At 40.3% G+C, this 21201-nt stretch overlaps 1 protein-coding gene across 1 annotated transcript in view; it reads right to left on the reverse strand.

Moving 5' to 3' along the window:
• PARD3B (par-3 family cell polarity regulator beta) overlaps positions 1 to 21201 on the reverse strand; it is a 587816-nt gene that overhangs the window by 37941 nt on the left and 528674 nt on the right. The window contains exon 22 of the mRNA XM_087706906.1: positions 18398 to 18477. Within this exon, the coding sequence (XP_087563032.1) occupies positions 18398 to 18477 (80 nt within the window). The remainder of the gene's footprint in view (positions 1 to 18397; positions 18478 to 21201) is intronic.

The raw sequence follows: 21201 nt of genomic DNA on the forward strand, positions 1-21201 counted from the left end.
GGTGGGATTCAGCCGGTTCGCACCCATTCTGGAGAACCGGTTGTTAACTTTCTAAGCAGTTCAGAGAACCGGTTGTGGGAGGAAATCTCCTTTTGGTTTTTTTTCACTTTGCAGGGCTAATCCTGTAAGGAAGGCAGGAAGGAAGGAACATTCTGGTGTTGTTTCTAGCCTCATCTTTATTGCCCTGCTTACAGAAACTGCCTCTCCGGTTAACCCTTATTACATTCTAACAGCTAAGGTGAAGCGCCCATCGACCTGAGTGACATTGAGTTGGCCACGCCCAGCCAGTCACATGACCAGTGAGCCCCGCCCACCCAGATGGTCATTAAGGCAAAGAACCAGTTGTTAGATTTTTGGAATCCCACCTCTGATTCCTAGGTACATCAACCTATACATGGAGCTCTTCCTTTCCAACTCACTCCCAAGGCACGAAAATATTTTTAGGAAATCCGCCTCAATGCATGAAAAATTCATCACAGGCAACAGAGCTGCTCTGGCCAAATGCAAATTTTGGTTGAGATATAACTACTTATTTGGCTTTTGGAAATGAATTTTTAATCTATGTTGCAAATAAGATTTTTAAAACAAAACCATTAGAAGCGATTCATACTTGATTGGTACTTTCCCTCCCGTCTTTTCCCATTCTATACAATTTTAACAAAACCTGAGCCTGTATCAGGGATTGCTTTAATTCATTGCCCTCACAGCATTTGCTGCAACCTTATTCTTCTCCTGCTGGTGGGCTGCTATCTTTTCTATACCTTTCACAATAATGCGAGGTGGCAAAAAGTTCTGTAATTATGATAAGTCACTTATCAAAAGCATTTTTTTTCTGCTTAAATGGCAACTTCTCTTAAACTGGCATGTTACCCCTCTCAGTCTAAAGGGTTCTTCAGACCTAATCTATCATTGCCTTGACTTGATGAGCTATCAGAAGCAGCGGTAACAATCGGGAGCTAAGTAGATTCATCAAGAATAAATTCATACGGCAGTGCTTTATTTAATATGAACTGTTTGATATAATTAATTTAAAAACCGCACTTATCCTCCAGAGGCAGTAAAATGGATGTGAATTTGGTGAATCCAGAAACACACAAAAAAGCAATTTGTACTAAGCAGACAAAATCAAGACAAAAGCTATTTCCTTTGGATACTTTTAAAGTGAAAGTGAAAGTGATTTATTATTCTTAACACATACACACGTGTGAATCGGAATTGGTCATGCTCAGATTGTTGTTTCTTTTCTTGCTGCAGAGTAACATATAAGGTGGCGCAGTGGTTAGGGGTGCAGTACTGCAGGCCACTTTAGCTGACTGTTATCTGCAGTTCAGTGGTTCTAATCTCACCGGCTCAAGGTCGACTCAGCCTTCCATCCTTCCGAGGTGGGTGAAATGAGGACCCGGACTGTGGGGGCAAGTTGCTGACTCAATTTGCTAAAAAAAAATTGTAAACCGCTTAGAGAGGGCTGAAAGCCCTATGAAGCGGTATATAAGTCTAATAAATAAATAAATAAATAAATAAATAAATAAATAAATAAATAAATAAATAAATAAATAAATAAATAAATAAATAAATAAATAATTCCTATAGAGAAGGTCATTTGATGGACCTTCAAGATTTGGTGACATAAAACCTGAAGTTTGTGAGGCAAGAAGTCTCTGTTTTTACTACTGCCTTCACATCTCCTCTTACACTTCAATCGCCACAAATCCCAGGAATTACAAGTGAAACAAAAAAGGGACTAGTAGGATCATCTTTAATTTCATATCAACCCCTTTTCTTCCTAAGACAACAGGTAGCCAAACTGCACAGGTGATCTAAGATAGGGAAGGTGAGTCAAGGAACAATGGAGCTTGTTGGTGGCGCAATACTTGAAGAAGGAAGACTTGCCTACAACTCAAGAATGGACATTGAAAGTTACAAACTTAGCCGAGATGGCTAAAATATCGGCATATCTTAAAGATCATTCAAATGAAAGATATAAACGAGACTGGAAAAAATGGATTGACTATATACAAAACAAATATGGGACTAAGAAATTCCAGATAGCCTATGCTTAAGATCAGGAATGATTTAAATTGTTCAAAGTTAGTGTAACAGGAAGAAGCTAAGATCAATGTAGAGATGTTATTAACCCTTTTTCTTATTTCTTTTGTCTCAAGATATTTTAGACTGTGTTTGTTAAAAATCTATACCGTGTATGGGCTCTGGGAAGTCGGGGGGGGGGAAGGAGGTGGGGTGTTAGGGGGGAGGGGAGAGGGGGACATATACTATGTGTTAGATTTCAACATAATGCGATTTCACATGTATACTGTTTCTCTTTAATTTCTCCGTAAAAATAGGACAAGCTGAATACATTGACATATAGTAGAAATACACCAAGGGGAGGAGGAGTGGGATAGAAGGAAGAGGGGTAGAGAGGGCGGGAGAGAGGATGGGAGGGAGGGTGAGAAGGAAGGGAGGGAGTGGACTGGGAGAGAGGAGTGGTAGAGGGGGAGGGGAAGTAGGGTAGAGGGGAATGATGGAGGGAAGATAGAAAGTTGGAGGGGGTGGAAGAAAGAGGTGTATGGAGAGTGGAAGAGGTATATTGGGTTTCTATTTGAGTTTGAGTTTGAGTTCCATTTTATTAATATTTCTGGGGGTATTGTTGACAAGAGGAACTGCTGTGATTATTGTTTAATGTTGTATGGCCCCGGTTATGTACAGTATATATGTGACTGTATGAAAATGGAAAATGGAAAATAAAAACATTAATTTTCTCAAAAAAGAAAAGAAAAAGAAAAAGAAACAATGGAGTTAATGCCAAGAATTCCTGTGATGGAGTCTTTGGGTAGAGAGAGGTTTCTAAAAGGAAGATCTCCTTTAAAGCATGGATTAACATTGTAGGGCAGGATCGTCAAACTTGCAGCGTTACATGATGTATTGTGACTCCCCCCCCCTTTGTTAAACTGGGTGTGGATGTGGCTAGCAGGCAATGCATCTGGCCCGCTGGCTGCAAGTTTGACACCCCTGTTGTAGGGCCATTCAGATATTAGGGGTATTTGGCACTGAGAAACAAAAGTTCATAATTAAAAAGGTTTGAAATATGCCTTGGCAAGAAAGTTGCACATAGCTTCAAAACCAGAACCTAAATAGTGGGTGACCCTTGCTAATAATGCACTAGATCTTTTTGTAACCCATGAAAATTGCTGCTTTAATCATCTAGATCAGTGGTGGGTTTCAAAAATTGTTCGAACCTACTCTGTGGGTGTGGCCTCCTTTGTGGGAGTGGCTTTGCTGCCCATGTGACTGGATGGGAGTGGCTTGCCGCCCATGTGACCGGATGGGAGTGGCTTGCCGACCATGTGACCGGATATGAAGATGCCGACGACACTTGTCAGAACCACCTTAAATTACCTCACACACAGCACTGGCATGCATAAGAATAGGATGTAAACTTGTTCTTGAAAAGGCATCTTTGGTTTGCATTAAAACAACTTCAACACACGCAATGTTCTGATTGCACCACAAACGCAGTAGTCATCCTTACCTTTCACAGAGGCACTGAGTTTTATAAATAGGAGCTTGATAGTGTAGAATAATCATATCCAAGGACCAGTGGTGGGTTTCAAAGAATTTTTGGAACCTCTTCTGTAGGTGTGGCCTGCTTTCCGGGTCCACTGGTGGAACCTCTTCTAACCGGTTCGGTAGATTTGACGAACCGGTTCTACCGAATAGGTGCGAACTGGTAGGAACCCACCTCTGATCTAGATCTAAAACTGATCTGTTTTCTACTAGCCTTATATTATTCATGGAAAAGCCTTAGAAGGTTTGGTACAATGACATCCTGATATTTATTCCCCTCCCCCCCGCTTCAACCTAATTATTCCCTTTCTATCATAAGCTTTTTGTTTTTGTTTTTTAAACAGAACAAAACAGCAAACGATGAACTGAACTGGATTATAGCATTTCAAACGGCTAAAGGAAGTCATTCTTGTATTTCAGCATTAGCCTGCTAGCAATAGGTGACCAGCAGTTCCAAGTTGGCAGGTTAGCAGGTGTCTAGAGAAAGATAATTACTTCTTACATATCCTATATCAAAATGCAAATGAGATGCTGTAGGAAAAAAAATGACCTCCAGATTTCCTACGTCCGTCCCCAGCAATTCAGTAATACTTTCTGCAAGCTTGTATTATGCAGCTGATTCTGCTGATCTCAGAAAGAGAAGCAGGTCAGATCTTATTAATACTTGAACAGGAGACTGTCAGGAAGTCAGAGGGCAGGGAAGATTAAAAGAAAAAACTCAGGACAAGACAATGCCAACCTCTTTTCATACTATATATATATAAAAAGAATCCTATATATATATCCATGAAGTCCTCAGAAGTCAAGCTCAACTTAAGAGATTCTTACCTTTATGTTATATTCCTTTTAGCAATAGCAATAGCAGTTAGACTTATATACCGCTTCATAGGGCTTTCCGCCCTCTCTAAGCGGTTTACAGAGTCAGCATATCGCCCCCACAGTCTGGATCCTCATTTCACCCACCTCGGAAGGATGGAAGGCTGAGTCAACCCTGAGCTGGTGAGATTTGAACCGCTGAACTGCAGATAACAGTCAGCTGAAGTGGCCTGCAGTACTGCACTCTAACCACTGCGCCACCTCGGCTCTTTTAGAATTTTGGCCTGCCACACTTTCTCTTATTTTATTATGCTGTTTCTTTAGTATAGTTGATGGGGGGGGGAAATAGACAGGAGTAGGATTGTGGAATGTATTGTTTTCATTCTTTACTAGAAGCCATCCTTTGTCTCCGCACCAGTACACCTGACCGGAAGCAGCTGGGTGTGGATGCCAGCGTGGAAGAAGAAGATTGGACCCTGTGATGGATTGTAGGTGTGGGGACAAGATCATGAACTTTTAACTGGGTGGAATTCTGATGTCATTTCCAGAATTGGGATTAACACAGATGTGCTAAGATGTCTGCTTTATTAAATTGGAACTTTAAGGATCGTTTTGCCTTGGACTTTGATTTAATTCTACATGATACTTAGAACGCTGACACTTTATCCCATATTCTTATTGGCTTATATATACACTAACATGAACTAAATATTCCTTAATTTGTTACAATCATTAGAAGTGATTACTGCAATGCATCATATACTGATTGTCTTTGAAGAATTGACAAAACTTGTTTAGTCCAGTATAGAAACAAAGGTATTAATTGCAGCTGTGTTGTTGGGGATGCATCACACTCATTTCCTAAGAGCTGCACTCATTCCCAGTTTGCTTCTTGGAAAACCTTCAAATCATGTCAAAATATCTTGGGCTCAAATGATTTTTTTAAAAAAACCCCACTTCTTCCCATTTGGAATTATACAGTATCTGGAAGGAAGCTTTTCTTCATATCTGGAATATGGGAGAAAAGTCCCTCCTGTCGTTGCATTCAACCCAGATACTAACTTCAGTTCCTTCCTGCGGAGTATTATAGAGCTTAGCTATTTACCTACAAGTTTCCGTTTGCACGCTGATTTCTTTTACACTTTTACTATTTTATCTGCTGCTTTGAATGAGATTTTTTTTATTTTTTTATTTTATCAATTTCATATATACATTCACAATTATAGGATCTCATAACTGTTATTAATAACATGTATTTATAACAATTTTTCCCTACAGTTGACAATATACTTGAAGATTGCTTTCTTAACATCCCATAGATCCATCTTATCTTACAATGGTCCTACTTCTTCTTCCCTCCCTCCCACTTTCCTTCCCTCATTTCTTCTCTCCTACTCCCCTTTCTTCCCTCCTTCCTTCCCTCCCTCCTTCCCCTTCCCTCCTTCTCTCCTTCCTTCTTTCCTTCCTTCCCTCCTTCCCTCCTTTCTTTTCTCCTTCTCTCCTTCCTTTCCCCCTTCTTTCTCTCCTACATTCCCTCCTTCCTTCTTCTCTCCTTCTCTCCTTCCTTCCCTCCTTTTTTCTCTCCTTCCTTTCCTCCTTCCTTCCCTCTCTCCTTCCCTCCCTCCTTCCTACCCCCCTTTCTTCTCTTTCTTCTCTCCTTCCTTCCTTCCTCCTCTCCTTTCCCTTCTCTGAATGAGATTGTTAAACAGCAAGGGTGATATGCAAAGAGTAAACAAATTCTTAAAAAATACCGTACATAGGACAAGTGCTTTCCTTAGTTTTCAGAGTCCTATTCTCTGAAAAACGAGGTGGCACAGTGGTTAGAGTGCAGTACCGCTGGCTACTTCTGCTGATCCCCGCCTGCCAGCAGTTTGGCAGATCAAATCTTACCAGGCTCAAGGTTGAATCAGCCTCCCATCCTTCCCAGGTCAGTAAAATGAGGACTCGGATTGTTGGGGGTAATGTGCTGACTCTGTAAAATTGTTTAGAGAGGGCTGGAAAGCACTGTGAAGCAGTATATAAGTCTAGCACTAGTACTATTCAACAAATGCTAGGGACTGAACATGTATGTTTTGCATGTAGCTCACCACATTGATTTATAAACCTTCTCCACCAGATAGGAATGAAAAAAAAATATGTATTTCGAATATACCTTTCAGAAAGTTACATTAGTAAAGTCAGACATTGGATATTAAAAGAGCCTTTTTAACAGGCATTTGATTTCAGTAAGAAAAAGGAGAATTACAAATTGGATGATTTTTCCATGGAAAAATAATGAACAATTCCGTATTTCACGGAAAGAAAAGAGTGCAACTGTGGGGCTCTTGCAATCAGCACACACATTACATTTTCAAAGGACCCTTTGACTTCCAGGAGAGAAATATAAGCAATTGTTACATGCATTCTACACACCATTGCTAAGGTGTACATACAAATATTGGTCAGCAAGAGGGAAGAATGAAACACAGATGCAATGCGAAGCTTACACCTGCATCTAACCTTGTAAAAGCAAGTAATTGCAAGCTTTGCAATCTGGTTCTATCTCAAGGGAAATGTTGAAAATGGGAAGGTGATTTCAGAAAACAAAAGCCTCCAACTGGGAAGATTAATTTCGTACAGTAGCATTGAAGAGATTGATTGGACAGTAGGTGCGTATGTGCGTTCAAGAGAAAGAATAGGACTATAAGAAATCTCAGAGTGATTACAAGCATGAATTAATGAATTATTTCCAGGTTTGGAAAAGCAGACAAATGTATGCAAGTTATCAGTTACTCAATTCACCTTTGTTCGAAGATTATTTAATACCCTCTCTGTGCTGTAGTAAATAATATTCTAAGGGAGTAGTTGCTCCCTTGTGTGGCTCATTTAAACCTTTCTTCTTTAACCGCTGGAGAAAAGCAGAATTCTAGATGTTCTTTTAATACTTCTTTTTAAACTTAAGCAAACTTCTAAAGATAGGGCGGATGCTTCTAAAGATAGGCTCTTCCCGCTCTGCTTTTCCCCATTCTTCTAGAAATGAATTATATGATGACAATTCTCTCTTAGCCTTCTCATATTTATCTTAGTGTCCTTTAGACTAAAAATGCTGTTCTTGTACCAAGAGAAGGACTTAGAAGAATCAAAATATTGATTTTTTAAAAGAATCAGCATTTTTTCTTTGCCAGGTTTCCTTGGGAGATATATCACATTAATACTGATCATTAAGGGCCTTGGTGACTGACCTCTGCTTCTAGTGATTCTAGAATTTTGGGCACCAATAATTTGCTTACCCAAGATGACTCAGACAAAATTATTGTTTGAACTAAAGCAGCTTACAACAAAACTGAAAATGAAGAGCAAGCGAGAACAACAACTTTTGAGAAAGTAGAGAAGTCTCACCTATGAAACTGGTTTGTGATTTCATCCCATACTCAGGATAAAAATCCCTATTGCCTACGGTGTCACAGACGGAAGGAGAGAGTGGTTACTGCATTTCTTAACAGGAAAGTTCTCCAACTATGTCCAGGGGCCAAAGGGGCATTGCAGAATTGGCCAGATCTCATGCTATTTTTTTTTTCTATGTGAAGAGATTAAATATTGCTTGACAGTCTTCTGCAGTGCTTGTCTTAGAGAGCCTCGGGGCAAAGAATCTCTCTTTCCTGCAAATCCGTGGCTTTCACATTTCTATTCTCCCTTTCTTCCTGGAGATTAAATAACACAATCCAGTATGAGAATGAGTATCCATCACTCCTGAGCCCTTGGGAAGATCTGACTTAGCAAAAGGTTTCCCACCAAATGTTGCCAAGTGATGACTGCAAACTTTGATTAATATGAGGTCACATGACTGGTTTGATTGAATCCTGGATGTTTTCTTTGCAGCTTTTCATAACAACTGAGAACTCCCAGAGCATTAGCAACCTTGCTCTGTTAACCTTGCCTGTTGTGAGTTAGACTACTACAATTTAACAAACCCAATACTCCAAGGAAGGCTCTGATATGAAAGTTGGAATCTGTTTAGGAATCACATTCACACGGCCTAATTTTTACAGTGGGAGTACAGAAGTTAGGAACCATTTGCTCTCTCCAGCTACAACTGGCATATTTATTCATTCACCAATTTTATTTGCCACATTTTAATTCCATTTTTTTTTCCAATTAAAAACACATTTCATAGATGACAAGCTTATAAAAAACAGATTTAAAAACACAATCTATATTTAAATCTATGAAGGTTTTTTTTTAAAAAAAACACCACGTTGTGTATAATTTAAAACATCACTTGATCAGAAACGTGAGAACTGATAGGAGACCAACTAAATGAAACCAACGAAAGCCAAAAGAAAGCCATGTTTTTTTATCTTATTTCTGGAAACAGAAATAGTTCAAACCAGACTGACTTCAAGCAGTAAGGAATTCCATGTTTTATGGGGGAAGCCACAAAATGACCTGCTTTTTATGGGGATACTAGGTGAACTTCATAAAGGGAGGTAAGCCTGTTCTACATACTGGGCAAGTTCAAGAGGAAATCACCTCTTTGTAAAGGACATTTTTGAGGGTTTAAAGATCCTATTCAACATCTTGTTAGTTCCTGGAAACAAATGGACCATTATATTTTGACTTATAATGATGTGAAAACTGAAGTCAGTGAACTTGCCATGGTATGTTTCAGAACAGTGAACAGTTTGAAAGTGGTCCAGTAACGTCATCCCAAGAAGATATATCCAACTATGAAACCATTGCCATATAGATTAGGATGTTTAAGAGCCGAGGTGGCGCAGTGGTTAGGGTGCAGTACTGCAGGCCACTTCAGCTGACTGCTATCTGCAGTTCGGCAGTTCAAATCTCACCGGCTCAAGGTTGACTCAGCCTTCCATCCTTCCGAGGTGGGTGAAATGAGGACCCAGACTGTGGGGGCGATATGCTGACTCTGTAAACCGCTTAGAGAGGGCTGAAAGCCCTATGAAGCGATATATAAGTCTAACTGCTATTGCTATTGCTATTATCTTGCAAATCGGAGTGAGCTTCCCCCTCCCTCACTTTATCTTCATGTCAACTAGGGTGGACATTTACTCAAAACTAATTTCTTGAGTTGGCTTGAGACCGTTTTGTGTAACCTCAACTGGTAGCAATAATACACGGGTGTCTAATTATTTCAGCCAGTGTGCTGATTCCCTCCAAAGTGCTTCAAAACTTTCATTGTGAAGGCATGCGGTAAACACTTCTGGAGATTGGGTGAGAAGATGCTGCCTAGAGAATGGTCAAATGATAGCCTGCAGCTGGATAGTGAGTGGGGCAAGAGGTGCAGAATGGATCCTCCCTAGTTTCTTGGGATGTAAACAGTGGTGGGATTCAAATAATTTAACAACCGGTTCTCTGCCTCTCTAATGACCAGCTGCGTAGGTGGGGCTCGGTGGTCGTGTGACTTGGTGGGCTTGGCCAACTCAAGGTCACTCAGGTCGATGGGCCCTTCGCCTTAGCTGTTATGATGTAATAAGGGTTAACCGGAGAGGCAGTTTCTGTAAGCAGGTCAATAAAGATTAGGTTAGAAACAACACCAGAATGTTTCCTCCCTGCCTTCCTTACAGGATTAGCCCTGTAAAGTGGAAAAAAACAAAAGGAGATTTCTTCCAACAACCGGTTCTCCGAACTGCTTAGAAAGTTACGAATAGGTGCGAACCGGCTGAATCTCACCACTGGATGTAAAGTAGATGGTGAGAGACTTATACTTTCAGCCTTGAAGATTGGGTTAATGTAGCTTTACCATAAAGCAGAATTTGCTCATCTGGCTGTGTTTCCTATCTGATCTACTTACTAAGAGCGATATTCATCAAACGGACTCGATCAGGACTGGATGAGCATAAGCAATCTCTTTCGCAGAAAACAATCTTAACTTTGAGACAGGACACCAAAATAATATGTAGTCCAACCTATAATATACTTTTTCCACATGACACTGTGCCAGCCCTTTGAGATAAACCAGGTCAGGGGGGAAAAATGCCACCTCCTACAGCAATTCTCCTTCATCGTTATAGGTTATGATAACAGACTCTTGAAAGCCTGATGGAATTTCCATATTCCTCTCTTAGAGCAAAGAGAATAAAGGTGGGATTATCTTGGGGTTTTTTTTCCTCCTCTCACCCCCTCTAATTTCCCAGGGCTAAGTTGATGTTTACTCAAACACTCTTGCATTCCTCCTCCAAGGTTATCTCTGTATTTCTCCATACACTCTGTCTGTGGCTTTGGACAGGACTGACTATCTGAATAGAATGACAGCCACATATTCTTGTTGGCTGACTTAAAATGCATGCAGACATGACAGGGTTTCTCTTGAACTATCCTGTCCACACTTGAAAAAAGTAAGACAGTTGAAAAGGCAGACTCCACAAGCTGCATATCCCATCGGAAAGACCAGATGACTGAGCAGGTACTCCATAGTAGGAAAGTATTCATCAGCAATATATATTATATATTGTCATGCCGATTCGCTATAAAAGAGCCAAGGTGGCGCAGTGGTTAGGGTGCAGTACTGCAGGCCACTTCAGCTGACTGCAGTTCTGTAGTTCAGCGGTTCTAATCTCACCGGCTCACGGTTGACTCAGCCTTCCATCCTTCCGAGGTGGATGAAATGAGGACCCAGACTGTGGGGGCAATATGCTGACTCTGTAAACCACTTAGAGAGGGCTGAAAGCCCTGTGAAGCGGTATATAAGTCTAACTGCTATTGCTATTGCTATAAGGACCAAAGTCATACAAGCTGACTGTATGACTGATTTTTCAAAAAAACCCCAAAACCTAGATTGGTATATTATGGCTGGTAGAGGCTGGAATTGGAAGTAGGGAGTTTTGCTCTGTCTTAGAAAAATCAGGAAAAGGGTCTCTTTCTTTCCAAAATTCCTTGGATTATGTCCAGCTCTTGGTGCCTCTAGAAATTTTCCTACTCCTTCTATTTACCACATTACTCTATTAGCATATATCATTCCAAAATGCATTTTGAAATGAGCTAGTTACCATGTTAGGGCTAAAAATGGATTTCTCATTTTTTAGGATAACTGGAATACTAGTGTTCAGAAATAAAGTGTATTAATTGAACAAGGTTATAAAAAGTCAACGTTACCATCAAAGTGAGACACAAGAGTTGAGATGGTGAAGAACTGAATGGGAAATCAATTAGGACATGCACAGCTGGGGAGCATATTCAGTTTTTTACATCTTATAATGGTGCACATATAAAAGAAATGAAGAGGATTCAGGGATGGAATGGAAGACAGCCTTGTCTATAGGCCTAGAAAAATAATGGACATGAAGAAGAGACAGAATAAAGGGGAGTGGAGAGAAGTATAAGCAGAGGTGGGTTCCTACCAGTTTGCACCTATTCGGTAGAACCGGTTCATCAAATCTACCGGACCGGTTAGAAGAGGTTCCACCTGTGGACCCGGAAAGCAGGCCACACCTACAGAAGAGCTTCCAAACATTTTTGAAACCCACCACTGGCAAGGATCTTGTAACTTGACAGCTTTAAGACTTGCATGCTTCAATGCCAGAGTTTCTGAATAGCTACTTGGACCGACCTAAGTACTAATTCATAATTTCATATCCGGTCACATGGGCGGCAAGCCACCCCCACAAAGGAGGCCACACCCACAGAGTAGGTTCGAACAATTTTTGAAACCCACCACTGCTAAAGGGTTAGAGGTGCAAGGATCTTGTAATTTGACAGCTTTAAGACTTGCATGCTTCAATGCCAGAGTTCCTAAGCCAACGTGACTGGAGGAGGAATTCTGGGAGTTGAAGTCCACAAGTCTTAAAGCTGTCAGGTTTGAAGATCCCTAGTTTTTTTTCTAAAGGGTTAGGGGGTGCAAGGATCTTGTAACTTGACAGCTTTAAGACTTGCATGCTTCAATGCCAGAGTTTCTGAATAGCTACTTGGACCGACCTAAGTACTAATTCATAATTTCATATCCGGTCACATGGGCGGCAAGCCACTCCCATCCGGTCACATGGATGGCAAGCCACTCCCACAAAGGAGGCCACACCCACAGAGTAGGTTCGAACAATTTTTGAAACCCACCACTGAGTATAAGCATGGTGGCAGCAAAAGGATTGAACGAAAGAATGGGAACAGGGCTGTGATGGCATTTTGTTTTTCAAAAACGTAGAAACCAATAAGTTGTTGCAATGAATAATAAACCAGTGGAACATGCCTCTCTAATGGATAGTTGCATTTTAACCATCACTTGGGACAGGGAGGGAAACTATAGGGATACAAATGACACACGAATAAAGTAAATATAGTTATCCTGATACTAAATTCGTGAACTGTAGCCAACCTTATCGTAGATGTGAATATAAGAAACTCCATGGAGTGCCAAATGCTCTTTAAATAAGATAACTACATCAAAGTATATTTAAAAAGCATTAAAGCCTGGGAAACATTTCCTCTTAGGAGAGATCCCAAAATCCAATTAGATATTCTTATTACCGCCTAATATAAATTTAAACATTTGGACAATTTTTGTGGGAAACAGGTGACTTCTATAAAAAAAATGCATACAGTAATGCAAAATAGCGTGCGTGTGTGTGTGTAACTTTATATGATACATACAAAATTAAAACCCCTTCTGAAATATTTTAAAAAGTTGTACCATATCTGAAAAAAATTGCTGGTCATTATTGCAGAACATCACTCAGAATAAATTTCTTTCTCTTTTGCTCTCATCTTCTTTTTGATACTCTCTTGTCTTCTTCAGACACCACAAATTGCCAGAGACCATTCTTCTAGACCAGTGGTCTCCAACCTTGGCAACTTTAAGACTTGTGGACTTCAACTCCCAGAGTTCCTCAGACAGCTGGCTGAGGAACTCTGGGAGTTGAAGTCCACAAGTCTTAAAGTTGCCAAGGTTGGAGACCACTGTTCTAGACCACTAGAGATCTATGCTGCCTGCTTAGAGAGGGCTTTGTGAAGAATCAGTTTAGTATAGTGACTAAGGCACCACAAGCTGGGAGATCATGAAGAGGTTCTAAAAATTTTTGAAACCCACCACTGTTGGTAGGGAATGTAGATGGCAGAACCATGATATTTCAGAAGTGTGCTTCAATGAAAGTCTAAAATGTGGTAGATGTTGACATTAATTTAATAAGCACACACTTCACCAAATTAGATTCTCCCCCAATGAATGCTGATAACCATATGCAGATAACTTTTCACATTTTCTTAAATTTTGTAGACTTCTGTCATAACTTTTGCATGAGAACACTGGCATTCCAATTTAAGTCAACTTTATTATGATTTACTAAAGTTTGAAACTGCCAAAGGTTTGTCAACAGAATATACAAAATATGACAAAATTAATAACAAAATTAATTACCATGTTTTTCCCCCAGTTCTTTTCATCTAAAAGAAAAAGGGTTGAGACATGACAGAACCCTTGGGACAGTTAGAATTCTCACATCACCAAGAGTGGAATGCCTCTTTTCCATCAAAGTGTTTACTAATTATAATTCCATAATTAGTACAATTTAACCAAGAAATTAATTTGCCATACAGGTAGAAAACTTCTGTAGTTTTAATAGTAGGTAATATCTGAGAGAATATATAGAAGGAAAATATGAACAAAGCAGTTCCATAAATCTGTAAGACAGCTGGACTCTTGGGGGAGTCCCTTGTTTGAACATAAAATCCCTTAGTATCGCTGAGAATGATGCATTGCCTTAGAAAGTTATCTTTTCTTCCTTCTGACCTTATATATTCCTAGATTGTATGTTGGTATGTTAGGCAGATATAAATTATCTGCATTTCCATGTTCTTGGTTTCTTTTGCTACTTAGTGTGTGATGCTACTTTGATTTTCACCATATTTTGGTCAGGTAAAGTCATGGTCATATTCTTTGTAATTTACAAATAAATGTATTCTGTATTTTAGAATTTGCTAAATTTACTCTGAGAAGCTGGGGACAGTGACTGTAAGGGAGGAGGCTAAATTAGAAAAACCTGCTTACACTATGACCATAGATCTGAACCAGTGGTGGGATTCAAATAATTTAACAACTGGTTCTCTGCCCTAATAACCAGCTGGGTAGGCGGGGCTCAATGGTCATGTGACCGTGTGGGCGTGGCCAACTCAAGGTCACTCAGGTCGATGGGCGCTTCGCCTTAGCTGTTACAACGTAACAAGGGTTAACCGGAGAGGCAGTTTCTGTAAGCAGATCAATAAAGATGAGGCTAGAAACAACACCAGAATGTTTCCTTCCTGCCTTCCTTACAGGATTAGCCCTGTAAAGTGGGGGGGGGGGGAGGCGATTTCTTACAACAACCGGTTCTCCGAACTGCTTAGAAAGTTAACAACCGGTTCTCCCGAATAGGTGCGAATTGGCTGAATCCCGCCACTGATCTGAACTAATTAAATAAATGTGTATGTTTGTGTGTATGTATGTGTGCACTATGGACATTGCTTATAGTACAAATTTATTGTTTGTTTCCAAGATCTCTGTGAAACAAGATTTATAGAGTTTCAGCCATTCAGAAGAGTTGGAATAGCCTTTTAAAAGTGAAAGAAGCGTCCCCTTTTAAGAAATAAAATTTATTCATTTATAACATTAATATTCTAAAAAAAAGTGGAAGTAGATGTGTGGTTCACATGAGCTGAGGGACAGCGGGAGGTCAAAGATAGCATAATCGTAGTTTGGGAAGGAGAACATAATCGATTCATGAGGACTGCTCTATATTTAATTTGCTAAAATCCTACTACTGAATGAATGTTTCAATAAATATTAACAACAAAGTAACATGTATATTACGCCTGACATTCTGGCCCTACAGAACTGAGTAACTGTCCCTGGGCCCATATATTATTGAGATGACTTAAGTTTCCAAAATAATGTCTTGGGCATGTAATTTAGAAAAAGGTGCAAACTGTGGGGAACTAGAAAATAGTAAAGCACTAATACATAAGTATATGTTCAAAGAATGAGATATAGATAAGTGTTGTGGCCCAGCAGGAGCCGTTGGAGCTGCCACCAGACTCCGACAGCGAGGGGCCCTATGAGTCGGCTCTGGAGGATGTGGAGGACCTTGGACAGGGTTCCAACTCCGAGCAGGGCGCAGAGAGGCTGGTTGGCCACCAGGAGGCGCCTGAGCCTTGGACCAGTGGGGAGGAGACAAGGGAGTGTGATCATGACATCAGGCATTGGAGCAGTGGGGAGGAGCCAAGGGAGTTGTTCCTAAATGCCCGGCACCGGAGAGCTAATAGGCGTAAGGAACAATTACGCAGTTACAGGAGGTAATTGCACTCAGCTGGTGGTAATTAGGTTCCTCTCCAGACTATAAAAGGAATGCTTGTGCACATGCCCCTTTTGCAGAAGTCAATGCATTAACTAATGTTGGAGAACAGTATTGTGAGCTTGGCAGGCTGGATTGCTGCCAATGCTTATCTGTGCTGGTTTGCTGCCAAGGACCTCTCTGTCTGTTAATAAATTCCGTAAAGTATCTTTGGCTTGGAGTGCTTTGGTGTGGAACGAGGTGGGGTCAGAACAGATAAGAAACAGATTGGAAAATATAACGAGGAAAGGGGAATGTAAAATGGCAAATATGAAGTTAGAACTGGGTTTGCTGGAATACCATCCCGAAAATACCAGACGGAAGAGAAGAAATAGGCAACCACAACATTAGAAGAGGAAAGGAAGAGAGAAAGAGGAGAGGAGAAGAGAGGGAAAGAAGAAAGAGGAAAGCAGAGGAAGATTGGGAGGGATAGGAAGAAGAGGAGAGAGGGTATGAAGGGGAAGAGGTAGAGAGGAGTAGGGGAGAGGAAGGGGAAGAAGGAAAGGGAAAGGAGTGGAGGAAAGAAGAAAGTAGAGAAGGGAGGGAGGGGAAAAAGGAAAGGAAATTAGGGTGGCGGTAAAACAAAATAGGTGTATGGGATGGTAAGCGACCTTATTTTTTTTAAATATGGAAAAATGAATGTTTAAAAGTGTTAAAATGTGATAAGAATAATATACTTGTAAATGTGTGTATAAGACTAAAAATAAATAATAATAATAAAAAAGAAAAAAGGTGCAAACTGTAGCTTATGAATGCTGAATACAATTTCTCTTTTTTCATTTATGCACATTTACTTTGAATTTTATGGGCTGAATTCAGAATAATTGAGTGAACAAGACTCTCCTTTATGCTGCCTGGAATGAATTTCCTTTCCTTGGCGGCTTATTATTGTTAAGAATAACAGTGTAAGGGGACAATTAAGAAAAACTGACACAAATACCAATATCCTGTTCAATATCCAACATCTGTTGAAGGGGTCCCCTCTATGTTTTGCATTATAATTCCCATACTTCCTGGGAATAGTCATCTTCTTTGAAGTATATCAAGATTATCGGAATTCCCAACTAATTTAATGTTGGCATTGTGGTGGCTGAGATGCATTGCTTTCAACCAGTTTGGATTTTTTGGGGGGTGGGTGGGTGAGGGGGGAGGGACTCCAAGTCAGGTGCCTGGACAAGTCCCTAGAGTTTTCTTGGCAAGATTTAGGAAGTGGTTTGCTCTTGCCTCCTTTCTAAATGAGAGAAAGTGACTGGCCCAAGATCACTGTTCTGACCCCCTCCTCCGTCCAGTAACGACTGCTGAGACAAGCTTAACTGGAATGTACTTTAATAGCAAGAACCCAAAACCTCGGTGGCTGAAAGCCAAGCAGAACAAACAGATAAGGACCTTGGCAGCAACTCAGACAAACTCAGGCAACAATAAACACAGATAAGGCTTGGCAGCAATCCAGCCTGCCAAGCTCACAGTAATGTCCTCCGACATTCAATTCTGCGTTGACTTCTACAAAGAGGGCATGTGCACAAGTAGCCTTTTTATAGTCTGGAGAGGAGCCTAATACCACCAGCTGAGTGCAATCACCTCCTGTAATTGCATAATTGTTCCTGACGCCTAGTAGCTCTTCAATGGCATGCATCCAGGAACAACTCACTACTGGCGTCCGGCTCACTCTCCCTTGTCTCCTCCCCACTGGTCCAAGGCTCAGGTGCCTCCTGGTGGCCAACCAGCCTCTCTGTGCCCTGCTCGGAGTTGGAACCCTGTCCAGGGTCCTCCACATCCTCCAGAGCCGACTCATAGGGCCCCTCGCTGTCGGAGTCTGGTGGCAGCTCCAACGGCTCCTGCTGGGCCACAACAGTCACCTAGATGATATTTTGCCTAAGGCAGGGATAGAAGTCATGGTCTCCCAGATTCTAGTCTGATGATTTAACCTCAAAACTGGCTGTCTTGGAAGTTATAGTATTAGAAAGTTATAGTGATCCACTCCATCAGTGGAGATTTAATCAATTATCTAAGTATGGTGCTACAGTAGGAATGTCTTGGCTGTGAAAAAAATGAAATTTACTTCAAGAAGCTCTAGAGCCATTGATGTGGGACTCTGATTGCAACTGTTCCCAGCAGCCCCCTTGTCCTCCTCAAAGGATATCTGAGCCGAGGTGGCGCAGTGGTTAGAGTGCAGTACTGCAGGCCACTTCAGCTGACTGCTATCTGCAGTTCGGTGGTTCAAATCTCACCGGCTTAACGTTGACTCCGCCTTCCATCCTTCCGAGGTGGGTGAAATGAGGACCCAGACTGTGGGGGCGATATGCTGACTCTGTAAACCGCTTAGAGAGGGCTGAAAGCCCTATGAAGCGGTAATGTAAGTCTAACTGCTATTGCTATGTCTCATCCAGCTCGGCTAAAGTGGCTAAACTCTCACCGAACAAGCTTCCACAGATCATGATTCTTGCTGACATATTCAGTGACTGAAACTTCATCCCTCCCCCCCGCCCCAATTGGCTGTCTAAATTATTAACACAGCTATAAAGATGGCACTAAATCATCAACAGAAGGGCAGCATAACAAAATTGCAACATAATCTCTCATTTCACTGCCAGATGTCTGTTCAATGCAGATTTTGCTAAACAGTGGAATAGTGGGAGGAGGGAGAGACTCCTTGATTGCCTGTGAAAAAACACACACTTGTGTCTGCATAAAAGAGTGGCTGTGTATAAATACACAATGCAGCTTACCTGGGTAAGGAGGCATACTGCCTTTCTATGCCTTCAAACTGGAGGTGGTGTGGAGTCTCATCTGGACCTTTTCCAGACACCTGTGGAGAGCAGTATAATTAGTGATGAAGATCAATTATTCAATCCTGTTACTGAAAATGTTTCTCAAAAATGATAATCAAAAACAAACGAGGCTCTAGCACGCCAAAATCAGCAGAGAAGAAATTCTGAGGCTCAAGAGAAATCCACATTTGATCTTATAACTATTTATAACATTTTCCTTTTTTTTAAAAAAAAATCCTTCTTATTATTCCTTTTCCAAGCCAAAAAAATATGCTGTGAAGTTGTATGGAACATATTTTTTGAAAGGAATCAAGAAAAAAATATTGCATAAAACGAGGCCAGTTATTGATAACCATTCATGATTGGTCACGTTAAGATTTAGACCCAAATTAGCTTTATTGAAAGTGTGGGACTATAAAATGAACATGCAAATTTCTGATTCTATGTTTTCAAGGATATAAAACATTATAGCAATAGCAATAGCAGTTAGACTTATATACCGCTTCATAGGGCTTTCAGCCCTCTCTAAGTGGTTTACAGAGTCAGCATATTGCCCCCAACAACAATCCGGGTCCTCATTTTACCCACCTCGGAAGGATGGAAGGCTGAGTCAACCTTGAGCCTGGTGAGATTTGAACAGCCGAACTGCAGAACTGCAGTCAGCTGAAGTAGCCTGCAGTGCTGCATTTAATCACTGCGCCACCTCGGCTCTCTGTATGGCTGCAACAGAACATTGAACCTTTGTCTTCCAAAATACTAGAGGAATGTATAATAATTAACTAAATATGAATCTATTCTTCACTTATTTGGCAGAAGTATCATGAAGGAACAAATAAGAAAATAATTATGTTTGTTCACAATTGGGGAAGCATGTATTATTGTTTTGCAACAACCCATCTTCCTGTTCTAAACCGTCTGTCCTGCAAAATGCAAATTGAAGAATAAATAAGACAATTATACGTGAGGAAGAATAAGTCGTTCAACAGAAGCACAGATCTCTGCTCATCCTATCATAGCCACTTAAAGTTATTGCAGTCCTATCCACACAAGGAAAGCCTACCATCAGATTAAGATACACAAAACACAAAAAGGTTTTCCCAATTTCATTTGTCCAATTAAAATAGGTCTGCAAGAATAATTTACACCTCAACTATATTTTTGTTGTCATTTTCTGTTTCTTTGTTCCTTACTCCCTCCTTGAGCAAACCCATTGAGCCCAGCATATTTCTGGGAGTTGAAGCCCACACATCTTAAACTTGCCAAGGTTGAGGAACACTGATCTACAGTATGGGAAGCTAATAAAGCATTTATGAGATGCTTCTTAGTAGAAAATGTGTTTGATTCTTTGTGAGAATGGTTAATCCAGTTAAGGGAGTATGCTTTGATGTCCAAAATAACTTTGCACCTTAAAAGTAAATTTAACACAGAATTTAAATAAAAATAGAAACAATTTCTGGACTAAACTTAATACCCGGATTTGTACTCCATCCATAATTTTGGTAATTTTATGTATATAGTTCATATTTCAGTTTCATGGGGTACTTAAAGCAGAATAGATTCTGACTCAATGTATTGTAGCTTATAATTTTATGTGGTGATTTATATATTACTGACCATATTTCTCACTATGTATTCTAATTTAAAGCTTAATAATGATTGTAGTCATTCAAAGCCATACATGATTTTCAGTCAGTCGTAATTTATTAATGGCATAGTGGAAAACTAATTTTTGGATGTTAGCAATAGCAATAGCAGTTCGACTTATATACCGCTTCATAGGGCTTTCGGCCCTCTCTAAGCGGTTTACAGAGTCAGCATATTGCCCCCCACAGTCTGGGTCCTCATTTCACCCACCTCGGAAGGATGGAAGGCTGAGTCAACCTTTGAGCCAGTGAGATTTGAACCGCCGAACTGCAGATAACAGTCAGCTGAAGTGGCCTGCAGTACTGCATTCTAACCACTGCGCCACCTCGGCTCGGATGTTTTTAATGTCCCTTGCCTACCAATTTATGATTCATTTATTTTTGTATATGTTTATTCTTTTCTGTGTTTATATACTGTGTTTATAAAAAATAAATAAACATATATAAATAAAACATGCTACATGGCATAATAGAAAACAATGGTTTGATTCGTGGACATCCGTGGGGAGAGCAGGCAAGGCACAAAATACGCACAATAACATCGCAATGCAAGCTCGGCCTTTTAAGTACTTACATGCCGTATCACAATGCAATTACTAAGAAACAACATGTAGTAGCATAATACATATTTCATCACTTTGGCATCTTTCTGGTTAGGAATAATCAGTTAAGGGTCTGATAATCAGGGCTTATCAGTTTTCTTTGTCTCTGTCACAGTTGCAAGAGGAGATGGGAAATTTTGCTTCATTTTGAAACAAACACAGGTTAGATGTTTTGTCTCAACTCAAAACAAATCACAGCTATCCTTTTTAATAGTTTAGGATGACTAAAATGCATTTCCAGATGTGGGACTCTATGTCCTATTGTCCTCAGTTGCTGATAGGAATTGTAAGTCAACAATATGCAAATTTATGTATAAAAATTCTTTTCTGGATCAGAATTAAGATTAGCTTTGGATCTGGACATAACTAAAAATGGATTTAGAAGATTTCAAACTCTTTCTTGCATCAGAGTAGAAGAAAGGAAGAAAGGAGGGCAGGAGTTTATTGCCTACACACACATACATATATAAACCATAGTTTGGTGTTAAGTTCAAACAGGGGTGGGTTTCAACCGGTT

Source organism: Thamnophis sirtalis, unplaced genomic scaffold (assembly GCF_051295495.1).
Source record: "Thamnophis sirtalis isolate CommonGarterSnake01/CBP01778 unplaced genomic scaffold, rThaSir2_p1.2 scaffold_1, whole genome shotgun sequence".
Taxonomy (NCBI): domain Eukaryota; kingdom Metazoa; phylum Chordata; class Lepidosauria; order Squamata; family Natricidae; genus Thamnophis; species Thamnophis sirtalis.